This window comes from Diceros bicornis, chromosome 25 (assembly GCF_020826845.1).
Source record: "Diceros bicornis minor isolate mBicDic1 chromosome 25, mDicBic1.mat.cur, whole genome shotgun sequence".
NCBI lineage: Eukaryota > Metazoa > Chordata > Mammalia > Perissodactyla > Rhinocerotidae > Diceros > Diceros bicornis.
The window spans coordinates 10,650,511-10,670,607 of NC_080764.1; the positions used below are offsets into that span (position 1 = coordinate 10,650,511).

Consider the following 20,097-nt stretch of genomic DNA (forward strand, 5'->3'; position numbering starts at 1 on the left):
GCCCCCCATGTATCCATGGTGACTTTGTAGGCTGGAGACCCCTGGCAAGGGGCACTGATCCAAATCTCAGGACCCTGCCGGGTTTGATGGACAACGGGCCTTCTGGGATCTCTCTGATTGATACGGCAGTTTTGACAAAACCCCTGGTCTTACATCTGGATGGTGGCACTGGCCTCTTATGGGATCATGGCTGGAGGGCGAGAGGGAAGCACTTGTTCACCAGAACAGTAACTCACACATAGTTAGGCATTTAATTGTGGAATGAAGAAATGAGTGAATGAATGAATGAACACTTTCCAGAAACAGAGGGCCTGGGAGAGATGGACTTCCCCTGAGTCGGGCCAGTCAGGTCCAGTCTAATTTGAAAGGGGCATATGGGGAGGTGGGGAGTGTGTGGCAAGTGATTTAAGCTTTGCGTGCCTTGGTTTCCCCATCTGTGAGTTGAAGATGGAGATAAAAGAACTACCTCATTGGGCTGTTGAGGATTAAAGGCAAGAGGGCATGTAAGGGGTACTGGCACCCAGGGAGCCTGACACACGGTGAGCACACGGTGAGCGGTGGCTTCTGCTATTATGAGATGTCGTTCTCTCTCGTGTATGGATGGTACATGGGAACATTAGCTCACCAGCAGACTTTGGAAAGCTGGGACACCATTCCCAGGGCAGGAGCTCAGGGGAGTCTCCAGCTGTGGCCTCCCGGCCCTGGAAAGCCTCGGTGGACAAGGGGCTGGGCCCCTGAGGGCTAAGGCAGGATGCTGGGGCAAAGATGAACAAAACGTTCTTGCCGAATGACCCGTGAGAACCAACACTTGTTCCCGACATATTAGCCAAGTTAGTTATTTGCTCACTGTTTAGTGAGCAGCTAGTATGAGCCAGGACTGGAGGTGCACATGTAGGAATAAGACACGCAGCTCCTGTCGTCAGGAAGGCCAGGGTTGAGGAGGAGACAGACAAGAACACAGACAGGCACCAGGAGAGAAGCCTTTGCAGGTGCGGGGGAGCAGAAGAGCCTATGATCCATGCAGAAGCGGGGGGTGGGCACCACCCGGCTGGAGCACAAGGTGGGGAGGTGAGGGGATGAGACGCGAGGCTGGACAGGTGAGCCTCCCGCGGGCACCCAGGGAGGCAGTGACAGCCCAAGATGAGCTTCGGGCTGCTGCACCAGCACCGTTAATTGTGGTGCACCGCCACCAGCTGGAGTCAGTTGTGGGTTTGAATTTCAGCTCTGCCTCCTGATGGCTCAGCGACCTCAACAAGGTTCTCAACCTCTCTGGGCCTTGGTTTCTTTTGTGTGTGTGTGGGGGGAAAGATCAGCCCTGAGCTAACATCCGATGCCAAGCCTCCTTTTTTTTTTTTTTTTTTGAGAAAGATTGGCCCTAGGCTAACATCTGTGCCCATCTTCTTCCACTTTATATGGGACGCCGCCACAGCATGGCTTGACAAGTGGTGCGTCGGTGTGCACCTGGGATCCGAACCTGCAAACCCTGGGCTGCTGAAGCGGAGCGCGCACACTTAAACCGCTTGCGTCACCGGGCCGGCCCCCGGGCCTTGGTTTCTACACTTGTAAATGGGGATTGATTAAAGTGCCTAAGCGATCAGACCTTGTAATTGACTCAGGCTAACTAAGATGGAGGGAGAGAGAAGCAGGTCAAGTGGATTTCTGCTGTGAGAATTATAACCACGGCTGAGGCCTTAGGGAGTTCACCAGGTGATGGAACAGGGGCAGGAGTGGTCCGGCCAGAGGACGGGGTCAAGGCCCATTGGAGAGCTAAAAGGACCAGAGCCAGAGAATTCAGGAAAGAAAGGCCCCAGAGTCTGGTGAGGAAGGCCAGGCCCAGCAGGCCACAGCCAGGAACTTGGCCCTGAGCCAACAGCAGTGGGCAGTCCATGCCTTGATCAGACCCGCATCTTGGCAAGAGCAGCCTGGCCCCTTTACGGGGACGAAACGGGGGTCTGAGACCTGCAGGAGATCAGTCCCCAGGCACTGCGGCATGCCCTGAGAGAGCCATCAGCGGGCACGAGGAGCGAACGCTTACTGAGCTCTTCCCACGTGCCAGCACCTGCACGCAGCCGTCCCCAGCCCTCCTCACAGCCCTGTCACTGTGCCACTTACGACCAAGGAGGCGGGGTCTTGAAGAGCCACAAGCAGCAGGACGAGGATCTGAACTCAGGTCTGGAGCTCTGAACCATCCACGGGAGAGATGAAGTCACTTGGACGAGGGTGGAGGAGGGGGAGCCCTGGGGACACGGACATCTAAGGCTGAGGAAGCAGAGGACACTGGAGAGGACCAGTCAGAAGACAGGGGTGTCCCGGAGGCTTGGGGAGAGGACAGTGTGGTCACAGAGGCCGGATATCTCCTTCCCCAGTTAGGAGCTGCTCTCTGACTGGTTCAGCGAGAGGTGGGGACGGAGGCCCAGGGGCAGAAGAGTAAACGGGAGGTGGGAAGCGAGACAGTGATGTTGCTGGGAAGGGAAGGGCAGAGGAGAGGACAGTTAGGAGGAGGTGAAAGCCCTGTGGGGTTGGGTCGGGTTGGTTTAGGGGTTGGCTGGTACTTGTTCTAGCCTTGAAGGTGGAGGGAAGGAGCCAGCAGAGAGACAAGTGAGAAGGCCAGAAGGGGAGAGCCCTCAATGGATGATGTCACAGGGGAGAGGAGCGGAGGGGAAAGGAGGGAGCAGGCAGGTGCCCCTTTACCTGCAGGGGTGGGGGCAGTGTAGGGTGGCCCAGGGCACCCCTTTACCTGCAGGGGGAGTAGCACGGGGCAGCCCAGGCAGCCCCACAGAAGGCAGAGAGGGCGAGGACCCTCAGGCATGGGTCTTCCCAGCGTCATCCCGTCTACTTTGCCCGGTAGGATGCCTTATAAAATTGGAACTCTCTGTAAATGCTTGTCGCCCTGAGTTGGAGGGAAATCCTCCTGGATGACGAGACAGAATGCTCCATCCAGCCCCGCCTAGCCTCTCCCAGCCCCCTAGGGAGGACCCGGGTGGAGTGAATGTGCAGACACTCCCATTACCCGGGCTGCTGGAGGAGGTGGCTGTAACCAGGTCAGTGAGGCTCCCAGATGTGAGCAGCCAGGGCCCAGGAAATCACTCTCGAGAGAGCCGCCCCGCCTAATGGGTCTGCTGTCATCAGATGTCACCGATTCTCTGTTCACCAGACTGGAACCTGGTCTCCCTGGACGGGAGCGAGTTTCCCCATTTGCCTGTGAAAGCTCCGCTGCCCACCCTGTGCCAGGTGCTGTTGAATGGGCGAAGGGAGTGTAAGCTCATGCGCCCAATACCCTCCCTTTGCCAGGCAGCAGGAGAGGGGGGCTGGGCGCTGGTAGATGTGGGGGCTCAGAGCCCACATCCCAGCTCCTCCGCCTCCCACCATGGGACTTCTGCGAGATTCCGGACTTAGGAGAAGGGTGGGAAGACTAAGCACAGCACCCAGGCCAGAGCAATTATTCAGTGAATGTTAGTTGGTCTCCCTTCGCGTCCTTTATCCGCGTTGATCCCCACCACAGTCCTGTGAGGGCTGGGTATCAACGGACCTATTTTACAGACGAGGCAGCACCACTCAGGCTGATTACAGCTTCCGCCGCCTCAAGGGGCAAACTGGAGGCCTGCATGCTGGACTGGACCAAGAAGTGCTCTCCCTGCTCCACAAAGAGCTTGGAAGGACCCAGACAATTACAAAGGACAGTGTTCCAGGTTTGCTTCAATGCTTAGAAGATCTGGCAGCACTGGGCTCCCCACCTATGGTGAGGAGCAGCCACCACTTGTGGACAGAGTCTGAGCTCCCCAGCTCACCCCAATCCCCACCACTCCCTATTGTCTCGTCCATGGGTGTTCACTCATTTACATTACCCGTTGGGCTCCTGTAATCTGCTGAGTCTGCCAAGGCCTCATGAGGGTTTCTCATCCCACCAGAGAAGGAAAGGGAATCAGAGAGAAAGCTGACATATCTTCCCAGCTCCAACCACAAAGCACTGAACCTTGAAATATAGAAAGAGAAAACCAAAACAGCATAGCTGCGCTCGAGTCCAAGGTAAATACCTCGACAGCCCAGGAAAGGAGCTGACGCAGGAGCCCTTGGTGCACCCAGGCGCTGCACTCTTGAGGGGTGCCAGGACCCGCAGGGCCCCCACACCCATCTGCTAGGAGTTCCAGAAGAGAACACAGGGATGGCAGAGCAGCAAGAGTTGGTGAGAGCTGAGGACATTCCAGTCAAGGAGAAAGTGTTACAGGAGGTACATGGGTGTGGTGGGTTTAGGGGGGCTGGGCTTCGAGTCGGGTGAAATGAATGGCATCTGTCACACTGTTAGAGACCTGGGGGTTTATCCAGCTCACACCCCCCTGCAGGCCCCAACACACACACGTGCACACACACACACAACCGTACAGCCACCCAGAGAGAAAAGACTGGCCACACTGTACTTATTAAAATTGTATATCTTTGGTGTAGTCATCTGGCATTCACTTTGGTGTAAGGAGCGAGGGAGGGATTGTAACGTCTTTTTTCTAAATGGCTGTCAGATATTTACGAAATACTCCTTCTTTCCCCCATGCCCTGAGATGCGCCTTTATCATATACTGAAGTCCTACATGGATTTGAGGACCCCGTCATCAGGTCTCCCGAGTATTGTGACTCCTTCGAATTTGCTGCCTTCTGGGTCACTGTGCCCCCCCACCGTCACAGCTCCGAGAGGGCTACTCTGAGTTCACGGTTGGGTCCCTCAGGCCAGCAGGTGGGGTTTGTCCTCAGGATCCGTGGGAACCAGTCACTGGAGGCCGGTCTCGCAGGGCTTCTCTCTGCACTGCTCCGTTCACCCCCTTTCCAACCAACTTCCTCCGACTGGTTCAGCTCACCTCTTCAGACCAGGCCGCGTCCTGGGCAGTGCTGCCCAGCCCGCAGGTGAGTCGGTGCCTTTGAGTCGGGCATCTACTCCAGTCCAAGGATATGGGACAAGGTAGCATGATGGGATATCAGGGACTCCCTGGAGCTCTGTCAGGAACCTTGACTTGGCCTGTAGGTGATGGGGAGCCATAGACTATTTTAAGTTGAGAGGGGGTGTGATAGGATCAGATCTATGTAGAGCAGGGTTGCTGAGTTTGGTCGTTCATGTTACACACTGCACAAGGACACCACATCCAAGGGGCGCTTTTCACATCGTAGACCTTGTGGCGTTGTATGTTTTGTATGACATTTCTTTGGCAGAAGGCAGTGAATTGTCTTGTTCTAATGAAATCACACTATGTCGATTTTCCAATAGATGGAAATAAAATATCTCAAGGAAGTGATGCCCTTCCCAATTTGCACAAAAGCCCTCATGGGCTGGCAGCGGCCCTGCATGGAGAATGGGTTGGTTGGGGGAGGCTGGAAGCAGGAGAAGGAAGAGCAAGGGGCGATTTCTGCGTGTCCAGCTCAGGGTCTGGGGGTAGGCAACACCAGCAATTAGGCAAGATGTGTCCCCGAGGATGCACAGAGCTTGGGAAGCCCTGAGTGTGGTCTAGATGGTGAGTTGTGACGTCTGTACATGCTCTTGGTCCTCTGAGTCTTAGAACTCAACTCACCAATGCCATCATGCTGGCAAAACAGCCTTTCCTTCCCCTGGGGCTCGGCAATCCCACAGGCCCAGGGCAGGCTGGAGAACGGGAGGGACCTTCTCCGAATCTGGCTCCGCAATGGGAAAGCCATTCTTGCGACCTTCTCACGTTAGGCGGTCAGAGGAGGAAATGTCCACTCAGCCAGGAGAGCAGGCTACAGGACGCAGGCCTGAGCCCCACTTATCAGATCAAGAGGCAAACCCCAGAACTGTCCCTGACTGTGCTCAGTGACTTCTAGGGTGTTGACATTGCCCGGCAGAGCCGCCCATTGACACAGGAGCGGGGGGCCTCGTCTTCTGCGAGGTAGAGGGGCTGAGCAAGCCCCAGCTAAGGAGGGTGGCTGCCCTCGTCTGTCTGGGGACATGCTGGTGGGGCAGATATCCACATGTACTACGACTGACAATGCAAGGAGGGGCCTGAGAGACAGGTCGCCCAGGGAAGGGCGAGTTAGTGCGTGCACCCCACGTCAGTACAATTCGGTGAGGATTAAGTGAGGCTGCTGGCCCCAGGCAGGTGTGGAGACACAAAGGTGAGGAAGACACGCCCAGCCCCACCATGTAGGCCAGACAGGTGCTCCAGGGGGGCCCTCCATTACTGTTCATCCTTCAAGCTCCACCACCTCCTGTGCACGTTCTGGAACCTTCCTTTCCTCCCCTCTAAAAGGGGAGGGGAGGACGTACCCCTTTCCTCTGCATGCCTCCAGCACTCTGACGCTGCCCTAGTCCCTCCTTCATAATTTTGTGTTATTTCCCAGGGATGGTTTTCTTTTATCTTTAAAATTTCCCATGGTTCTAATTTTTATATATTTGCTTTTCCATTTTGTGGCACGTATTTGTCTAAGCAGCCTCAAATCCTGTGTGGCATCCAGGGAAAAGAAAAAAGGAGGAAGGAAAGGAGCGAGGGAAGCCAGCGCCGCGGGTGACGAACATGCCCCACTCGCCCACTAGGAGGCAGCGCCGCCCCATGGGAAGGCGGCAGAGACCATGGTCCTGAGTCCTGTCGGGGAGCTGTGTGCCTTTGAGCAATTTACACCCTTAATCTCCCTGAATCCTAGGCTGCCCCGCTCCAGTCTCGCAGGCTGGGAAGTGGGAGGAACCCCCCAAATACCATTCAGATTTCGCGAGGTAACGGTATGCAAAGTGGCTGGCACGTACACAGTAGGTGCTCAATAGTTGCACACCCCTACTCTGTGGTCCTTAACTTGGGTGATTTTGCACCGGCATTTAACGATGTCTGGAGACATGTTTGGTTGTCACACTTGGGGGAGTGGGTTCTACCGGCATCTAAGGGTACAGGTCAGGGATGCGGCCAACACCCTGTGCTGCACAGGACAGGCCCCCAGCAAAGAATGATCCGGGCCACATCGTCAGTAGTGCTGAGGTCGAGAAACCCTGGCCTACTCCCTCGATTCTGAGCGCCTAGAGGGCGGAAAATGCGTCTTGTGCGTCTCCGTATCGTCCCCAGGGCCTGTCACAGTGGACAGTCGGTAACTGCGTGCAGGACTGAGCTGGGAGGTGAAGAGTGGCATGGTGCGGTGGGACCGGTGGGCGTCAGACCACGACTAATTGTCATGGAGCCGGGCCGCGTGCTTAGAAGTCGGGCTTCCTGAGAGCTGAAGGAGATTTGCAAAAACAAGACTGCCTCCAAACCCTCCCAGGTAGGTTGCTTTAAATGCTAGAGATCAAGGGGGCTCTTTAAAAGTCTTAGAGCATTGAGCGCCCCCCTTCAGAGCCTTCTGCCCCAGGAGGCGGTCACATGAACTGGACCACGTGAATTAGGAAATTCTCTGCCTCTTACAAATCTCAAGAACATTGGATCCTCTTCCTCCCACCCCCAACCTGCACCTGAGGCCTTGGCCAATGTTGTAGAACCAAATGGCAAAAAGTCTAGAAGTCCCATTTCTGGAATGACGAGGGACCAGCTGGCAGAGCAGATCAGGGAATGGAGATGATTCTTATTTTTGACAACTTGATGGACAGTCACATGGATGAGGGCTTGGCCTGGTCCTGCATGGCCCTCAAGAAGGCAGAGCATCCTCACGGGGGCCTGGTGTGAGGTGTGCTGGGTCTTCAGCCTGGTGGGACAGGCCGGAGGTTCTGATTAAATCATGGAGGTTGATCCAGCATGAAATTCAACAGAAGTGACGAGTCTGGGCCAGGCTGGGCCGATCACCACGGGCAGCAACCCTGTGGACAAGGTCCTGCAGAGGAGGAAGCTGGGCCATCGAATTACCTCCTGCTCTCCGGTGGGCAGATAGGTGTATGCTATGGAACCCCAGCCCTCGGGCTGGCAGAGCGGGGCGCTCAGGGAGCAGGGTGTCAGGGCAGTGGGGGTACTGGACAGCACTGGAGATGGTCCTGGGTTCAAATCCCAGCCCCTCCACTTATTAGTGGTCTTCACCTGTTCAGTCGTTCATTCCACAAAGAGCTATCGAGTCATGCCATAAACACAAAAGCAGACAGTTCTAAGACCACGTGCAAGGGGCAAGGCTGGAGTCGTGCAGGCATAACCCAGGTGTGGGGAGGCAGGGGCAGGGGTGTGGAGAACCTGACACCTGAGTGCAGCACGAAGGAGGGAGCGAGTCAGGTGCAAAATGGCAGCAGAAGGTTCTGAGCCGAGAAGACAGTGCGTCCACGCTCGCAAAGTTTTCATGAGACGAGTTAAGAATGCTTTTGGTTGTCAGTAGCAGAAAACCCAACTCCAAGTGGGTCTAACAGAAGAGGACTTCCGGCTCACTAACTGAGAAGTCCTGACCGTGGCTTTTGGGGGAGGCTCCACACAGCAGCCGGGGTTATGAGCTATAAGCTCCACCACCCTGTTTTTTTTCTGGTGGTGAGGAGTTCTTTTTCCATCATTCTTGAAGAAAAGAGAACTTCTTTTCTAGGAGCCTCCAGCAATTTCTTCCTCCGCATCACTAGCCTGAATTGGGCCCCCTGTCCATCCCTGAAGCAGTCGCCCTGACTGGGCAGTAAGGTACCAATTGGTTCAGCCGTTCAGGTCTGCCTCCGGGGCTGGGTGTAGGCGTGTGTGCGTGCATGTGCGTGGGTGTCGATCCCACCAAAACGCGAGATTAAGATATTCTGGGAGGAAGAGATGCTGGGAAGAGCAATTGCAAACGCCCACTGCGCCCAGCACTTAGTGAGTGCCTGCTGTGTGCCCAGCCCTGCGCTGCTTCACCTGCATCATTTAGTACCCACGACAGCCAACGCTGCGAGGTACGAGCGGTCATCCCCACTTGATGGATGTGGACATGAAGGCTTAAGCCTAAGGAACACGTCCCGGGTCATGCAATTAGCAAGTGGGAAGCTGGGATTTGGACGCTGGGTGGTTATGTCATAACAGGCCCTGGCACACAGCAGGCACTCAATAAATGGCAGCTACTATTGGGGAGAATTCAAGGATGACTCCCAGCTTTCCAGTTTGTGATTGGGCAGGTGAGGGGTCACGAGTGGGATGGAGAGTGCAGAACAGGGAGAACAGCCTTGGGGGGAAGTGCAGTTCCACTGGGTCCCTTGGTGTTTGAGGTGACCTTGACTCCTTGGGGCTCATCCAACAGGCAGTTGGATCCTCAGGATAGAGGGCTCCCCAGAGAGACTGAGGCAGCCCCGCCTTGGTGAGAGTCAAGAACCACGGGCAGGGGGCCGGCCCAGTGGCGCAAGCGGTTAAGTGCGCGTGCTCCGCTGCGGCGGCCCGGGGTTCGCCGGGTCGGATCCCTGGCGTGCACCGACGCACTGCTTGTCAAGCCATGCTGTGGCGGCGTCCCATATAAAGTGGAGGAAGATGGGCATGGATGTTAGCCCAGGGCCAGTCTTCCTCAGCAAAAAAAGAGGAGGATTGGCATCAGATGTTAGCTCAAGGCTGATCTCCTCACAAACACACAAAAAAGAACCACAGGCAGAGCAGGACTAAGTCCTGGGAGCCCCCTAATGGAGGGGGTGCGTGGGGTAAAAGGAGCCCAGGAAGGCAACCTAGAAGGAGCATCAGAGAGGGAGGAGGAGCCACAGAGGCTAAGGGAAGGAGCGCTGAGAAGGGATGCAGGGTCCATGTGGCAAATGCACCACGTGAGGAAACGGAGGGTGAGCACATGTCATGAGGATGACAACTCACCCTCAGGAAGCTCTCACAACGCTCCAGGCTCGGTCCCAAGTTCTGAGCATCCTCACCACCACTCAAGAGGTCTGTCCTATGAAGATCCTCATTCCACAGATGAGGGTCCAGGAGAGGGAGTTGACCAACGGCTGGTGAAAGGCCTGACGGAGGCAGCTGAGGTTGTGCCAGTTGTGACCTCTGTGCCCCAATTTCTTTTGGGCATCCTCCCTCCTTTTTAGCCATATAGAATGGGCTCTGGTTGATCTAAGCTAATCCGCATATTTCACCCATCATCCCGCTAATCTCACTGATTGGTTCAGGGATAATCACATGACCTCATCCAAATCAGTGAGATCAGGGCCCAGGACTTTTAGGGAGAGGAGCTCTGTTTCTTCTGTGCTGAGTACCTAGGATGAGTTGATGTGAGGCCTGGAGCTGCTGCAGCCATCTTGCAGGCATGAGGGTTAAGCCTGTCTGAGAATGGGGACAACACAAGTTGGGAAGTGGAGCCAAGCTGAGCCAGGGAGAGCCTGATGACAGTGTGACCATGAGCTCTGCCTCAAGCTGTACCTGAAGCCAACATCACATCTGAACTTCACCATTAGCAAGCCAATAAATTCTTTCTCTGCTTTACTAGTTTGGGTTGGCTTTTTTGTCATTAACTGAAAGCAAACTGTATCAGTTATCTAGTGCCACACTTAGGCCGGTAACAAAGCTCCCCGTAGCTCAGTGGCTGAAGCAGTCGCGCTTGTGAGACAGGATGGAAGCTTAGGCTGCACTTGACTGGGAACTTGTTCTGGTCTTGGCTGGGCTCACACACGTGTTGGGCAGCTGAGATGAGGAGGACAATTAGGTCACACATCCAGGCCGCAGTGGCAATGATTTGTGTCACTGTTGATGTTTACTCTAGGAGCTTTCAGCAGTCTAGGATAGGTGCTCGAAAGGTGGTCTGTGATACTGACGCAGGGTTGGGCTTTTCCTGTAAATGTGCAGAAGAATAGGGTTGCAGGAAATTAGGGGGGCCTAGGAGAGGCCAGTTTTTTTGCAGGTTGTCCCTCAGTCTGGGTTTGTATGATGCTTCCTTGGGATTAGATTCAGGCAATGCCTTTTCGGCAGCAGACCTCCTGGGTGATGTGGAGTCCCTCTCAGAGCCTGTGGGTCCGTGAGCTCGGGGGTCCTGTCTGTGGTGATGTCACTCTCTCTTATCTGGTGTGCAATCGACTCATTCTTTTGTGCATTATCCCTTCCTTGGTCACCAACCACCCAGGTCAGGTCCGAGCAGGGGCACATCCCTGCAGCAGCTGCCCACCCGCTGTGGGGCAGAAGAACCGTTCAGCGGAGCCCAGCCCAGACTGTAGAACTGTGAGCAAATAAATCGTTGTTTAATCTACTAAATTTCAAGGTGGTTTGGTTGCAGCAATAAATACTTGATAGAGTATACTGAAAAATAAAACAAAAAATATTTCAATTTCAAAGAATTAGTTTCCTGGTATAACTGAGTCTCTGGGAATTCACTAGAATGGCAGGTGAGGTGCCAAGGACTCTGGCCAGAGGGCTGGCCCTGGGCAAGACCTTTCACCCCTTTGAGCTTTAACCAGAGATTGGTGGAGGTCCCATGATTTGTGGTGCATGGTGGGGACTTCCGGTGGCTCCGGGGTGATGGGCCTTCAGGATTTCGGAGTTTTGACTGCCCACAGCTCAAGCCCCAACCTGGGAAGTGGCCCTCGGGGGGTTTAATGATTGATGAGGACCATGGTCTCCACTACTGCCCTGTCTCTCCCCTCCTAGTGGAGCTTCTCAGCTCATGACACGTCCCAGCCCTCACCTCCCGTCTGGAGGTTGTGCTTACCTGTCTGTGTCCCCCACTGACTGCGGTCCTCCTGAGAACAGGGACGTCCTCTCTGTGGCCGCTGACCGTGCCTGGCTGGGCTAGGAGCTTGGATGGTGTTTGAACATAAGCCCGGGCATCACCACTAGCCTCTCCCCGCCCCCCTTCCTCCCCTCTTCCTCCATCTTCCTCCGCCTCCCGTGGATGCTGATGAAGGGCCTGCAGGGGGCCAGTTAAGAGCTCAGCATCTGGTGTGAGGCAAACTGACTCTGCCACTCACGGCCTTATTGAACGTGTCCAAGCCTCACTTTCCACATCTGTAAAATGGGAATGGTGGGGAGCGAAATCTTTTAGCCCAGAGTTTAGCACAAAATAAGCACTTAAATAATGTCTGTAAACGTTTAGGATGGTGATGATTCACCCCGGATGATGGAAGGGTTGTAACCCTCATCAGAAATGGCAAGTGGGTCACCATCGCCCTCTTGTGTCTGGGTGGGGCATCTGCCTCTCCTCTACTCAGTCCTGCACCTGCAGGGGCAGGCGCCTTCCTGGGCTCTGGGAGCCTGGCTGGAGTCCAGGAGACAGTTACGCAGGTAAAGTGCTTGGAACCTTGTGGGTGCTCAGGAGACATTAGCCCTGCTCCAGCCACCAATGCTGCTGTCGCTCCTTCCCGTCTCCAGCCTCAGTCTCCCCATCTAACACGGAGGCCGCACAGCCACCCCACCGCGGACCGAGGCAGGGTTCCAAGCGTGTCTGCTCCACCATCTCTGAGGCTCTGCTTAGAAAATACCCAGAGGGCCCCCTCCCAAGGACAATGCCCCCCCATTCCACAGGCCCAGGCACCATCCCAGCACAAGACCAAGGTTGGCTCCATGGGGGAGATGACTGATCCCGGAGCCTGCCGTCCTCACCTCCCCAGAGGGCTGGCGACAGGACCAGCGCTGGGAATCCAGGTCTGGCCTGTTCTGCCACCAAGTGGCTGTGTGACCTTAGGACCCCTGACAGCGTCTCGATGCCCAGAGAGCACAACTATGGGAGAATCACTTTCCTCCCTGTAGAGGCACCAAAATCTTAATCTAGACCCCCAAAGGGGTCCCTGCCCACCTCGGGAGGTGGGTGTCGCCAGCCCCAGGCCTGCTTCTCCCTCCTTCTGGGGACCTCTGTCCAGCACCTTCCCTCTCCCAGCCCGCTTCCACCCCTGGGAGGGAAGGATGCCCCCTGGTGGTGGTGGTGGGTAACTGCATCTCTCAGTGAAGGTGGTCCGCACGTCCCCTTCCCACTGGCTGTCCAGTCCTTGGGAAGGCTTGCACCCTACTGACCCCACAGTCTGCAGTGAGGGCGTCTTTAGCAAGACCAGAGCCACCCACTGCACCCCTCCCTGCCCCAGAGCACCCCCAAACCAGCCACACATGCACACCCTTCAGACTTTGTAGCTGTTTTTATTATTAACATTATCTCCTTTAAGCATCCCTTTAAGGGTGAAATGAAATCCAACCATTTACAGAGAAAATGATTTCAGAATGTACATATTGATTTTCCCTTACAAAAAAAATAATACTATTATTATTATTGGTGACCTTAAATTATACATTTCCCAGGGCCCTGCATTCTGCTTGGGCAAGTCCTGTCTCCCCACCCCGACTGTCACCGTTGTTCCCCCAAGCTCTCCCAGTGCCTGTCCCAGGAACCAGCGTGACCCATGGGTGGGGGCCTCCTTGAGCCTAGAAGCCACAGGGCCAGTGGTTCCCAGGGAAGGAAATCTGGATATGGCAACGGGGCCGGCGGTGCACCAACGTTCACATTGTGTGGTTCACCTTCATATTGGAGAGCAGCCTAAGGCTCCCCTGTCCCCCGAAATTCCCAGTGTATGATGTGATCATTGTGAAACTCTTCAGCCCCTGCCCTGGCCCCCACCCCTCAGACAGCTGTCCCCTCCACACCACGCCCAGGCCTCCACTTGGCGGTGGCCATGAATGTGCCCCGGGTCTGAGGGGGTAGGCGGGGCCTGGCAGGTCTGGGCTCCTCCCTCTTCCTTCCTCTGTCCCCCAGCTGGTGAAACGGAGGCCAGGGACCCCTGGCAGCCTGGGAAGGGGGCATCCCCCCACAGCTGAGGGTGCCAGGGGCATGGGGTGAGGAAGCCATCAAGGAGGGAGGCTCCAGCTGGGATTCAGGCATGATTCAGGAGTCCCCAGAGACTGCCCATCCAGAGGGTGAGCAGACGTGGCTGGGAAGAGCAGGCCTTGGATGGGCTGACCCAGAGCCACAGGGACACCGTGACCTCTCGAGCCACTTCTCAGCACCAAGAGGGACCAGAGAGGGGGGCTGCTGTAACTCCAAGGGAGGGGGTCCCACGAGAGAGAGTGGAGGCAATAGAGCCCCCTCAGCCTGCTTCATGCCTGCCCACCAGAGGCTGCTCCGCGGCGAGCTCCCCAGACCACGCCTGCACCAGGCACTTCCCCAGGCAGAACCATGGCAAAGGAGACACCCTCCTCTCCTAGCCCATCAGGAAACCCCCAATAAGACACCCAGGGAAAGTCCCAGCTGGAGGCTGGGGGGGGGTAGAGTGGAAGGATGTGGCTGGGACCAAGAAGGGCTGGGGAGGTAGTGAGCTCTCAGTATTCCTTGGACTGAAAGACAGACAGACAAATGGACCCCGCATCCGCTTTAGCCTTGCCTTCCAGGCTCCCCACGGGCTTTCTGCCTCAGTCATTTTGGGAAGCCACAGGAGGTGTGGCCACAAACTCCAGGTCCTGAGGAAGGGGGGCCAGGGCCTGCTCCCACATCCACGCACGAGCATCTATGTACAGGGACACACCGACACAGACACACAACAAGTCCACACCAAGCATGCACCCATGCCCATAAATACACACACACGCACAGACACGTACAGTCCCACAGGCAGCTCTGCATCCGGGCATCTCCAGTAAACGTCCGAGGGGGCCTTGGGGAGGGGGTGTCTCTCCTTCCCATGCCTGCAGGCTCTCCTTGCACTCAGCTCCGGGCTGGCAGTGCGGGCACAGGAGCAGGGTGTTCCGGCAGCTCTGAAGGACAGCAGGATCCTGTGACTTCAACAGTCATTCCGACCCCTCTCCCCTCCCCCTGTGCCCGAGATGCCCCGTCCCCCATCCTTCCCTCCTCCTCCCTTTAATAAGAGAACTCCCACGCTGAGGCTGGGCGCCTGGCCGCCCAGCTGAAGACTACCTTTCCCAGCTTCCCTTGCAGCTACTTGTGGCCACGTGACTAAGTCCCGGCCAGTGAGATGCGATCAGAAGCGACAGTGCCATCTCCGGCTCATGCCCATAACAGGAAAGGGTGTGTGCTTCCCTTGCCTTTCTCTGCCTCCCCCAGGCTTGGATGCACATGTGATGGTGGGAGCTGGAGCAGCCCTTCTATCCAGAATTGGACAGTGTGTGTGAAGGGAAGCAGAGGGCCCTGCTAGCCCGGGACTGTCTCCCTCTAGACAGTTGTTAGAAACAAGCTTCTGTCTTGCTTAAACCACTGTGTTTCGGGGTCTCCTGATTACAGCAGCTTAGAATCTACTCTAATGAATACATCCCCCGCCCCATGAGGCAAACTAAGAGGAATGACATGACATACAACTGGCCTTAATGACCCTCCTGGGCCAGCCTCATGGCCCCTTTCTGGTCCCTAGCCAGCCCCAAGGAGGGGCACGAGGGTGACTCCGCCTGAGATGGTAGAGAGCCTCCTCTTTCCCCCGTTCCTCGCACCCCCAGCCCCAGGTCCGACCTACGGGGCTGGCCGGCAGCCCAGCCTCCGGCTCCCATCCCACCCGGGACCTGGCCTCCCGGCCTTGCAAGGGCTGCGTGGGCAGCCCACAAGACAGCAACGTCAAAAGGGAGGAGGACGTCAAGGCCAGGCCTGGAACCCAAAGGAAGACTCCCAGGCTTCCCCAGGCCCCACACCTATCAGCTCAGCAGGTGCCGGGGAGCACAGGTGTCCTGTGGGGCAGGGGGGTGGGGTTCTCGGCTCCCTCTGCACTCCTGAGGACCCTGCAGAGCATCCAGCAGCGCTTCCTCCCAGCTCAATGCCATTGTCCATCCTCTCCCACCTTGGTGTCCCCTCTTCCTCCTGGACCCCAATGCATCTATTTACAGAGCCCCAGGACTTCCTGGCTTCCCCCTTTCCCACTGCAGAACCGAAGCCCCAGGAGACCAAACACTGGGCTTCTCCCCAGTGGGGGCCGCAGCTCCCACATGGCTGCCTTGGGGAGTTCCCACAGGCTCCCTTCCCCACCCTTCCCGCCCTCCCCTGCTACCCAGTAACCATCATGCACTCTCCACGGGCACCTCCTGTCACAGCACCCCGGGCCACACTCCCCTCTCCTGACAGGAAGGATGTTTTGTGAGCTCAGAGGCTTGACCCGGATTCACAAAGAGCTAGGTAAGGAGGACTCCTCCACCACCCACTCCTGGTCCTCTCAGGAACCAGCCAGATGGCAGAGGGAGGCAGGAAGATAATAGGAGGGGCCGCCCCCTCCCTGCCACCGGCCCTGTAAGATCATGCAGCCTTAGCCTTCAACCGTGTCCAATTTGCCCCTGGCAGGCGGCCTTCCCTCGGGACCCTTGTGCCGCTGCCCACCCTCCCCCACACCCTTGGGCTCCTGGTAGGGGTTGTCCAGCAGGTAGCGGAACTGGTGGTAGTTCTTGAGCAGGTACTTGGGGGCGTACATGTGCTCGCTGGGGTCGGCGGGGGGGTACTCCTGCCGCGTGCCGTCAAACCAGCCCCCGGTGCGGATCAGGCTGCGGATGTAGTTGAGGTCCCGCTTGTCCTCGTAGTCCCCCCAGCGCGGGAAGTCGCCGTTCTGGGCCGACACGAGCTTGAAGTAGATGCCCTCGGGGGTGAAGCACCAGGAGCAGTGCCAGCCGGCGAAGTGCAGGGGGCTGCCCAGGGACCACTGCACGAGGATGTGGCCGGTGCGGTTCTCGTACTGGCGGAAGTTGGGCATCGTGTAGTACTGGCGGCGCCGCAGGCGGATGCCGTCCAGCCCGTACACCGTCTGCAGCATGTCCACCGTGCAGCCCGACACCACCTCCAGGGTGCCCGGCTGCTTCCAGAAGAAGCCGTAGAGCGACTTGCGCATGTGGAAGGCGAAGGGCTCGGTCCAGCCGTCGTAGAGCTTGAGGAAGAGCACGCCGTCGCGCGCGGGGATCTCGTCGGCGTCGTCGATGATGAAGACGTCGTCGGGCCGCAGGTTGCGCAGCCGCGACACGCCGTCCTGCGTCAGGAAGGTGCGCAGGTAGTCGTCGGCGATCCAGCCGTCCTGCCGCCCGCCCGGCGGGAAGTGGTCCAGGAAGACGTAGAGCACCTTGTGCCGGATGTACTCGAAGGTGCCGTTGGTCAGCATCTCGCGGAACTTGAGCGGCCGCGGCTCGCCGTAGGCCGTGAAGTTGGACTCGCACACCACGAAGGCGTCCACCACGTCGCCCAGCTCGTGGAAGCGCACGTCCAGCAGGTCGAACTCGTGGTTGACGTTGATGGCGTTGATGACGCGGCGCGGCACCTCCCGGGGCACCAGGCGCTCCTTGGTGGGCAGGTTGGAGTGCTGGACCACGGTGGGCACGCCGCAGCTCGGCCCGTGCCAGCCCGGCAGGCACACGCACTCCACCCACTTGCGCCGCGCGCCCCCGCGGCCCCCCGCGCGCTCCCGCGCGCTCAGCAGGTGCCGCGCCGGGCCCCGCGCCGAGGAGCCGCCGCCGCCCTCCGCCTTCTCCTCCGGCCGCCCCGACGGGGGCTTCTCCAGCATCTTGGTACCTGGCTTGAAACAGACGCCGCCGGCTCTGGTGCGCACGAAATACTCAGTGGTGTCCTCGGGCAGCACGAAGTCCGTCCGGTGCAGCTCCTCGGTGGCCCTGCTCGGCGAGAGCGGCTGGAGCAGGGGCGAGTGGGAATAGAGCGGGGTCCGCAGCAGGTCCAGGCTACCCGGCTCCGGGCTGGCCTGGGGCGTGACGGGGGCATTGTTCCAGAAAAAGCTGGACACCAGGTTAGGGCTGAGGGAGGCCAGTTCTCGGGGGAAGGTGACATAGGACAGGGTCTTAAAGAAGTGCAGGAAGGAGATGAGGCACAGGCCGGCCATACAGAACATGAGAAAGAGCTTATAGCGTCTCATCTTCATCCTGCAGGAAAGAGGGAGACAGCGGACAGGTCAGGGGTCTGCAGACCTGGGCCAGGGGAGTCCGAAGCTCTTCTCCCAGGAAGGGGACCTGGAGGCCTTTGCTGTCACCGTGTTTGTGAATGTCCTGGCCAGTGCCTGATGCCCCAGCATTGTCACCTCCTTCCCGCCAGGAGTCAAGCCTGCAAGTCCAACTTGCTGTACCAAGCACCCCTGGAAACTCCCCTCCTGGCTCAGGACCTTCCCCCTGCTCCCACAGCCCTTCCCCTCAGAGACCACCAGGGCACCACACATCGCCCCACTGCAGCCTCCTCCTCCACCTGGCCCATCCCTCCCTGACCCTACCAGCTGCATCGCTAGGCTTTGCTCCAGGAACAAAATGCATCCTGGGAAAAGCTCAACCCTGCAGTGCAGAACCTGCCCCAGAGGGATACAGGCCCCGAAGGAGGGGGAGAGCAGGCTGCAGCCCTGGTGGTGGGGGGGGGGTGCTTCCTTGCACTGCCCAGAGTGCCGTGCTTGTCCTTCCTTCTTTCCTTCCTTCCTCTGGACACACTGACAAATCTTTTTCATACCTTTTCACTGAAAAAATTCACAGGTCTCAAGGGATGACACTTAATTCTGACCAATTTAAAGGATAAAACTATGAAAGTTCCCTTCCTTACCCCCTGCCCTGTACTAGACCAATGTCCTGGCGTGAACTATTTGATCTGTCTGAGGTCTATCACTGGTTTATATGCAATTTTTCTGTTCTTGGTTTAATATTTTTCACAAATATTATCATACTGGACACTAAGTCCAATCAAGTTGTTCTCTTCAATCAACGATAGAGATTTTCATACCAGGAGAAATAGATCTACCACTTCCTTTTAAATTTCACGTAATATTCTAGGGTTATTTTGAATGAATCGCTCTCTGTTCACGAGTGATTCATGACTATAACCATTCTCTGCTCATTTACAGTTTAATTTATCAATTGGTTTGTGGCTGTGGAATGGAGAGCCTTGTCTATTGTTTTTACAATTTAAATAGACTTTCTATTTTAGAATATTTGTAGCTTGTCAGAAAAGTTGCAAAGATAGAGCAGAGGGTTCCCTTCCACTCCTCACCCAGTCTCCCCTAATTCGATTTCTTACACGACCACAGTACATTTGGGAAGCTGAAATGGACGCGTGACTATCAACTAAACTCCACATTTGATTCTGATGCACCGTTTATCTGCTGCATCTGTGCAGCAAGGGAGCACTTGTGACCGGAGCCCTCAGCTCACTGTGTTCTCGAGCCCAGGGAGGTGGGTGGGCAGGCAGTTACAAAGCTGGGGCATGAGTCTGGGTGGCTTGGCTTCCGTGCTACATGCCCTTCCCAGCCTCACCTTCATGAGGAGTCCCGAGCGAGCTAGTGAGGAACAGCCGAGTGGCCAATCCCACTAGCCAGGGCGGAACTTGTGCTCTCAGTTCCAAGATGCCTCCTCCTCCAGCTGAAACGCCTGGCCCTCCTGGAGCCTGCCCACGGGCAGCTGGCATGGCTGAGTGCAGGCAGGCAGGCCAATCAGGGGTGGGGGCCTGACCTCTGCTAATGTCAGCCGTCCCAGGGCAGACATGGGGCTGGTCTCCACTGGCCTTTGGGAAGGCAGGAGGGAGGGATGCTCCTTGGCAACATTCTGCAGTGGGTCCTCTGGGCTCCTCCCTCCACAGTGGACTCCAGCCCTGCTCTGGCAAAGCGCGACCAGGGAGCCCTGGCCAGCAGGTGAGCTGAGGGGCAACGGGGTGAGGCCCAGTAAAGGCAGGTGGATAGGAGTTCTTACTGTGGCAGGGGCCAGGCTTAAGGCAACACTGCAAACTGAGGTCAGCCCGGCAGAAGCCTCCAGAGTGACAGACCTGAGGGGTTTCAAGACCCGGCAAGGCAGCCTGATCCTTCCGCCTCTGTTTGTCCCCACTTCTGCCTCTGTGAGGCACAGCCCAACCCCAGCCCTTGTGGGACTGAACCGGCCTGTGAGCTGTGGATGGCAGGGCAGGGCCAGGCTGCCTCTCAGACTAAATCCCCCAGCAGCAGCGAACAAAGGCCTTAGCAGGTCAGAGAAACTCAGGGGGGCGAGTGAACACCCTGCTTGGTGCAAAGGGGTCCCTGTGGCTCTGCTGAGGTCACCCTGACCAGCTACCCCATAGCTCCCTGGCCAGGCTGGCTTTCAGGATCTGGTTACACCTGGCAGGCTGTGCCCTTGGGACGACAGATTCACCAATGCCTGGGATCTCCCTCTGACTCACAGGGGCCTCTAGGGTGAGGCCCCTTGAGGAAGCCCCAGCCTGGCTTGCTGCCGAGAATCACGGAACTGAGCATGTTTTCCTCATCACCCAGGCTGCTAGGAAGCTCAAAAGTGGACAGTGATTGGCCTGGAGCTAGTCGGTGCCTCGCAGGCTACATTTTCTGGGACACCTTCATTCATGGTTGCCTGTATTTTTTCAACT

At 57.0% G+C, this 20,097-nt stretch overlaps 2 protein-coding genes across 2 annotated transcripts in view; one reads left to right on the forward strand and one right to left on the reverse strand.

Annotated features, from left to right (window-relative positions):
• Nucleotides 1-20,097, forward strand: part of RPL3 (ribosomal protein L3) — a 197,843-nt gene that overhangs the window by 20,445 nt on the left and 157,301 nt on the right. The window lies entirely within an intron of this gene.
• The window catches only part of MGAT3 (beta-1,4-mannosyl-glycoprotein 4-beta-N-acetylglucosaminyltransferase), a 28,816-nt gene continuing 24,491 nt past the window's right edge, over nucleotides 15,773-20,097 (reverse strand). Inside the window, exon 2 of the mRNA XM_058568323.1 lies at nucleotides 15,773-17,639. Coding sequence (XP_058424306.1) covers nucleotides 16,034-17,638 — 1,605 coding nt within the window. The 5' untranslated portion in view covers nucleotide 17,639 and the 3' untranslated portion in view covers nucleotides 15,773-16,033. The remainder of the gene's footprint in view (nucleotides 17,640-20,097) is intronic.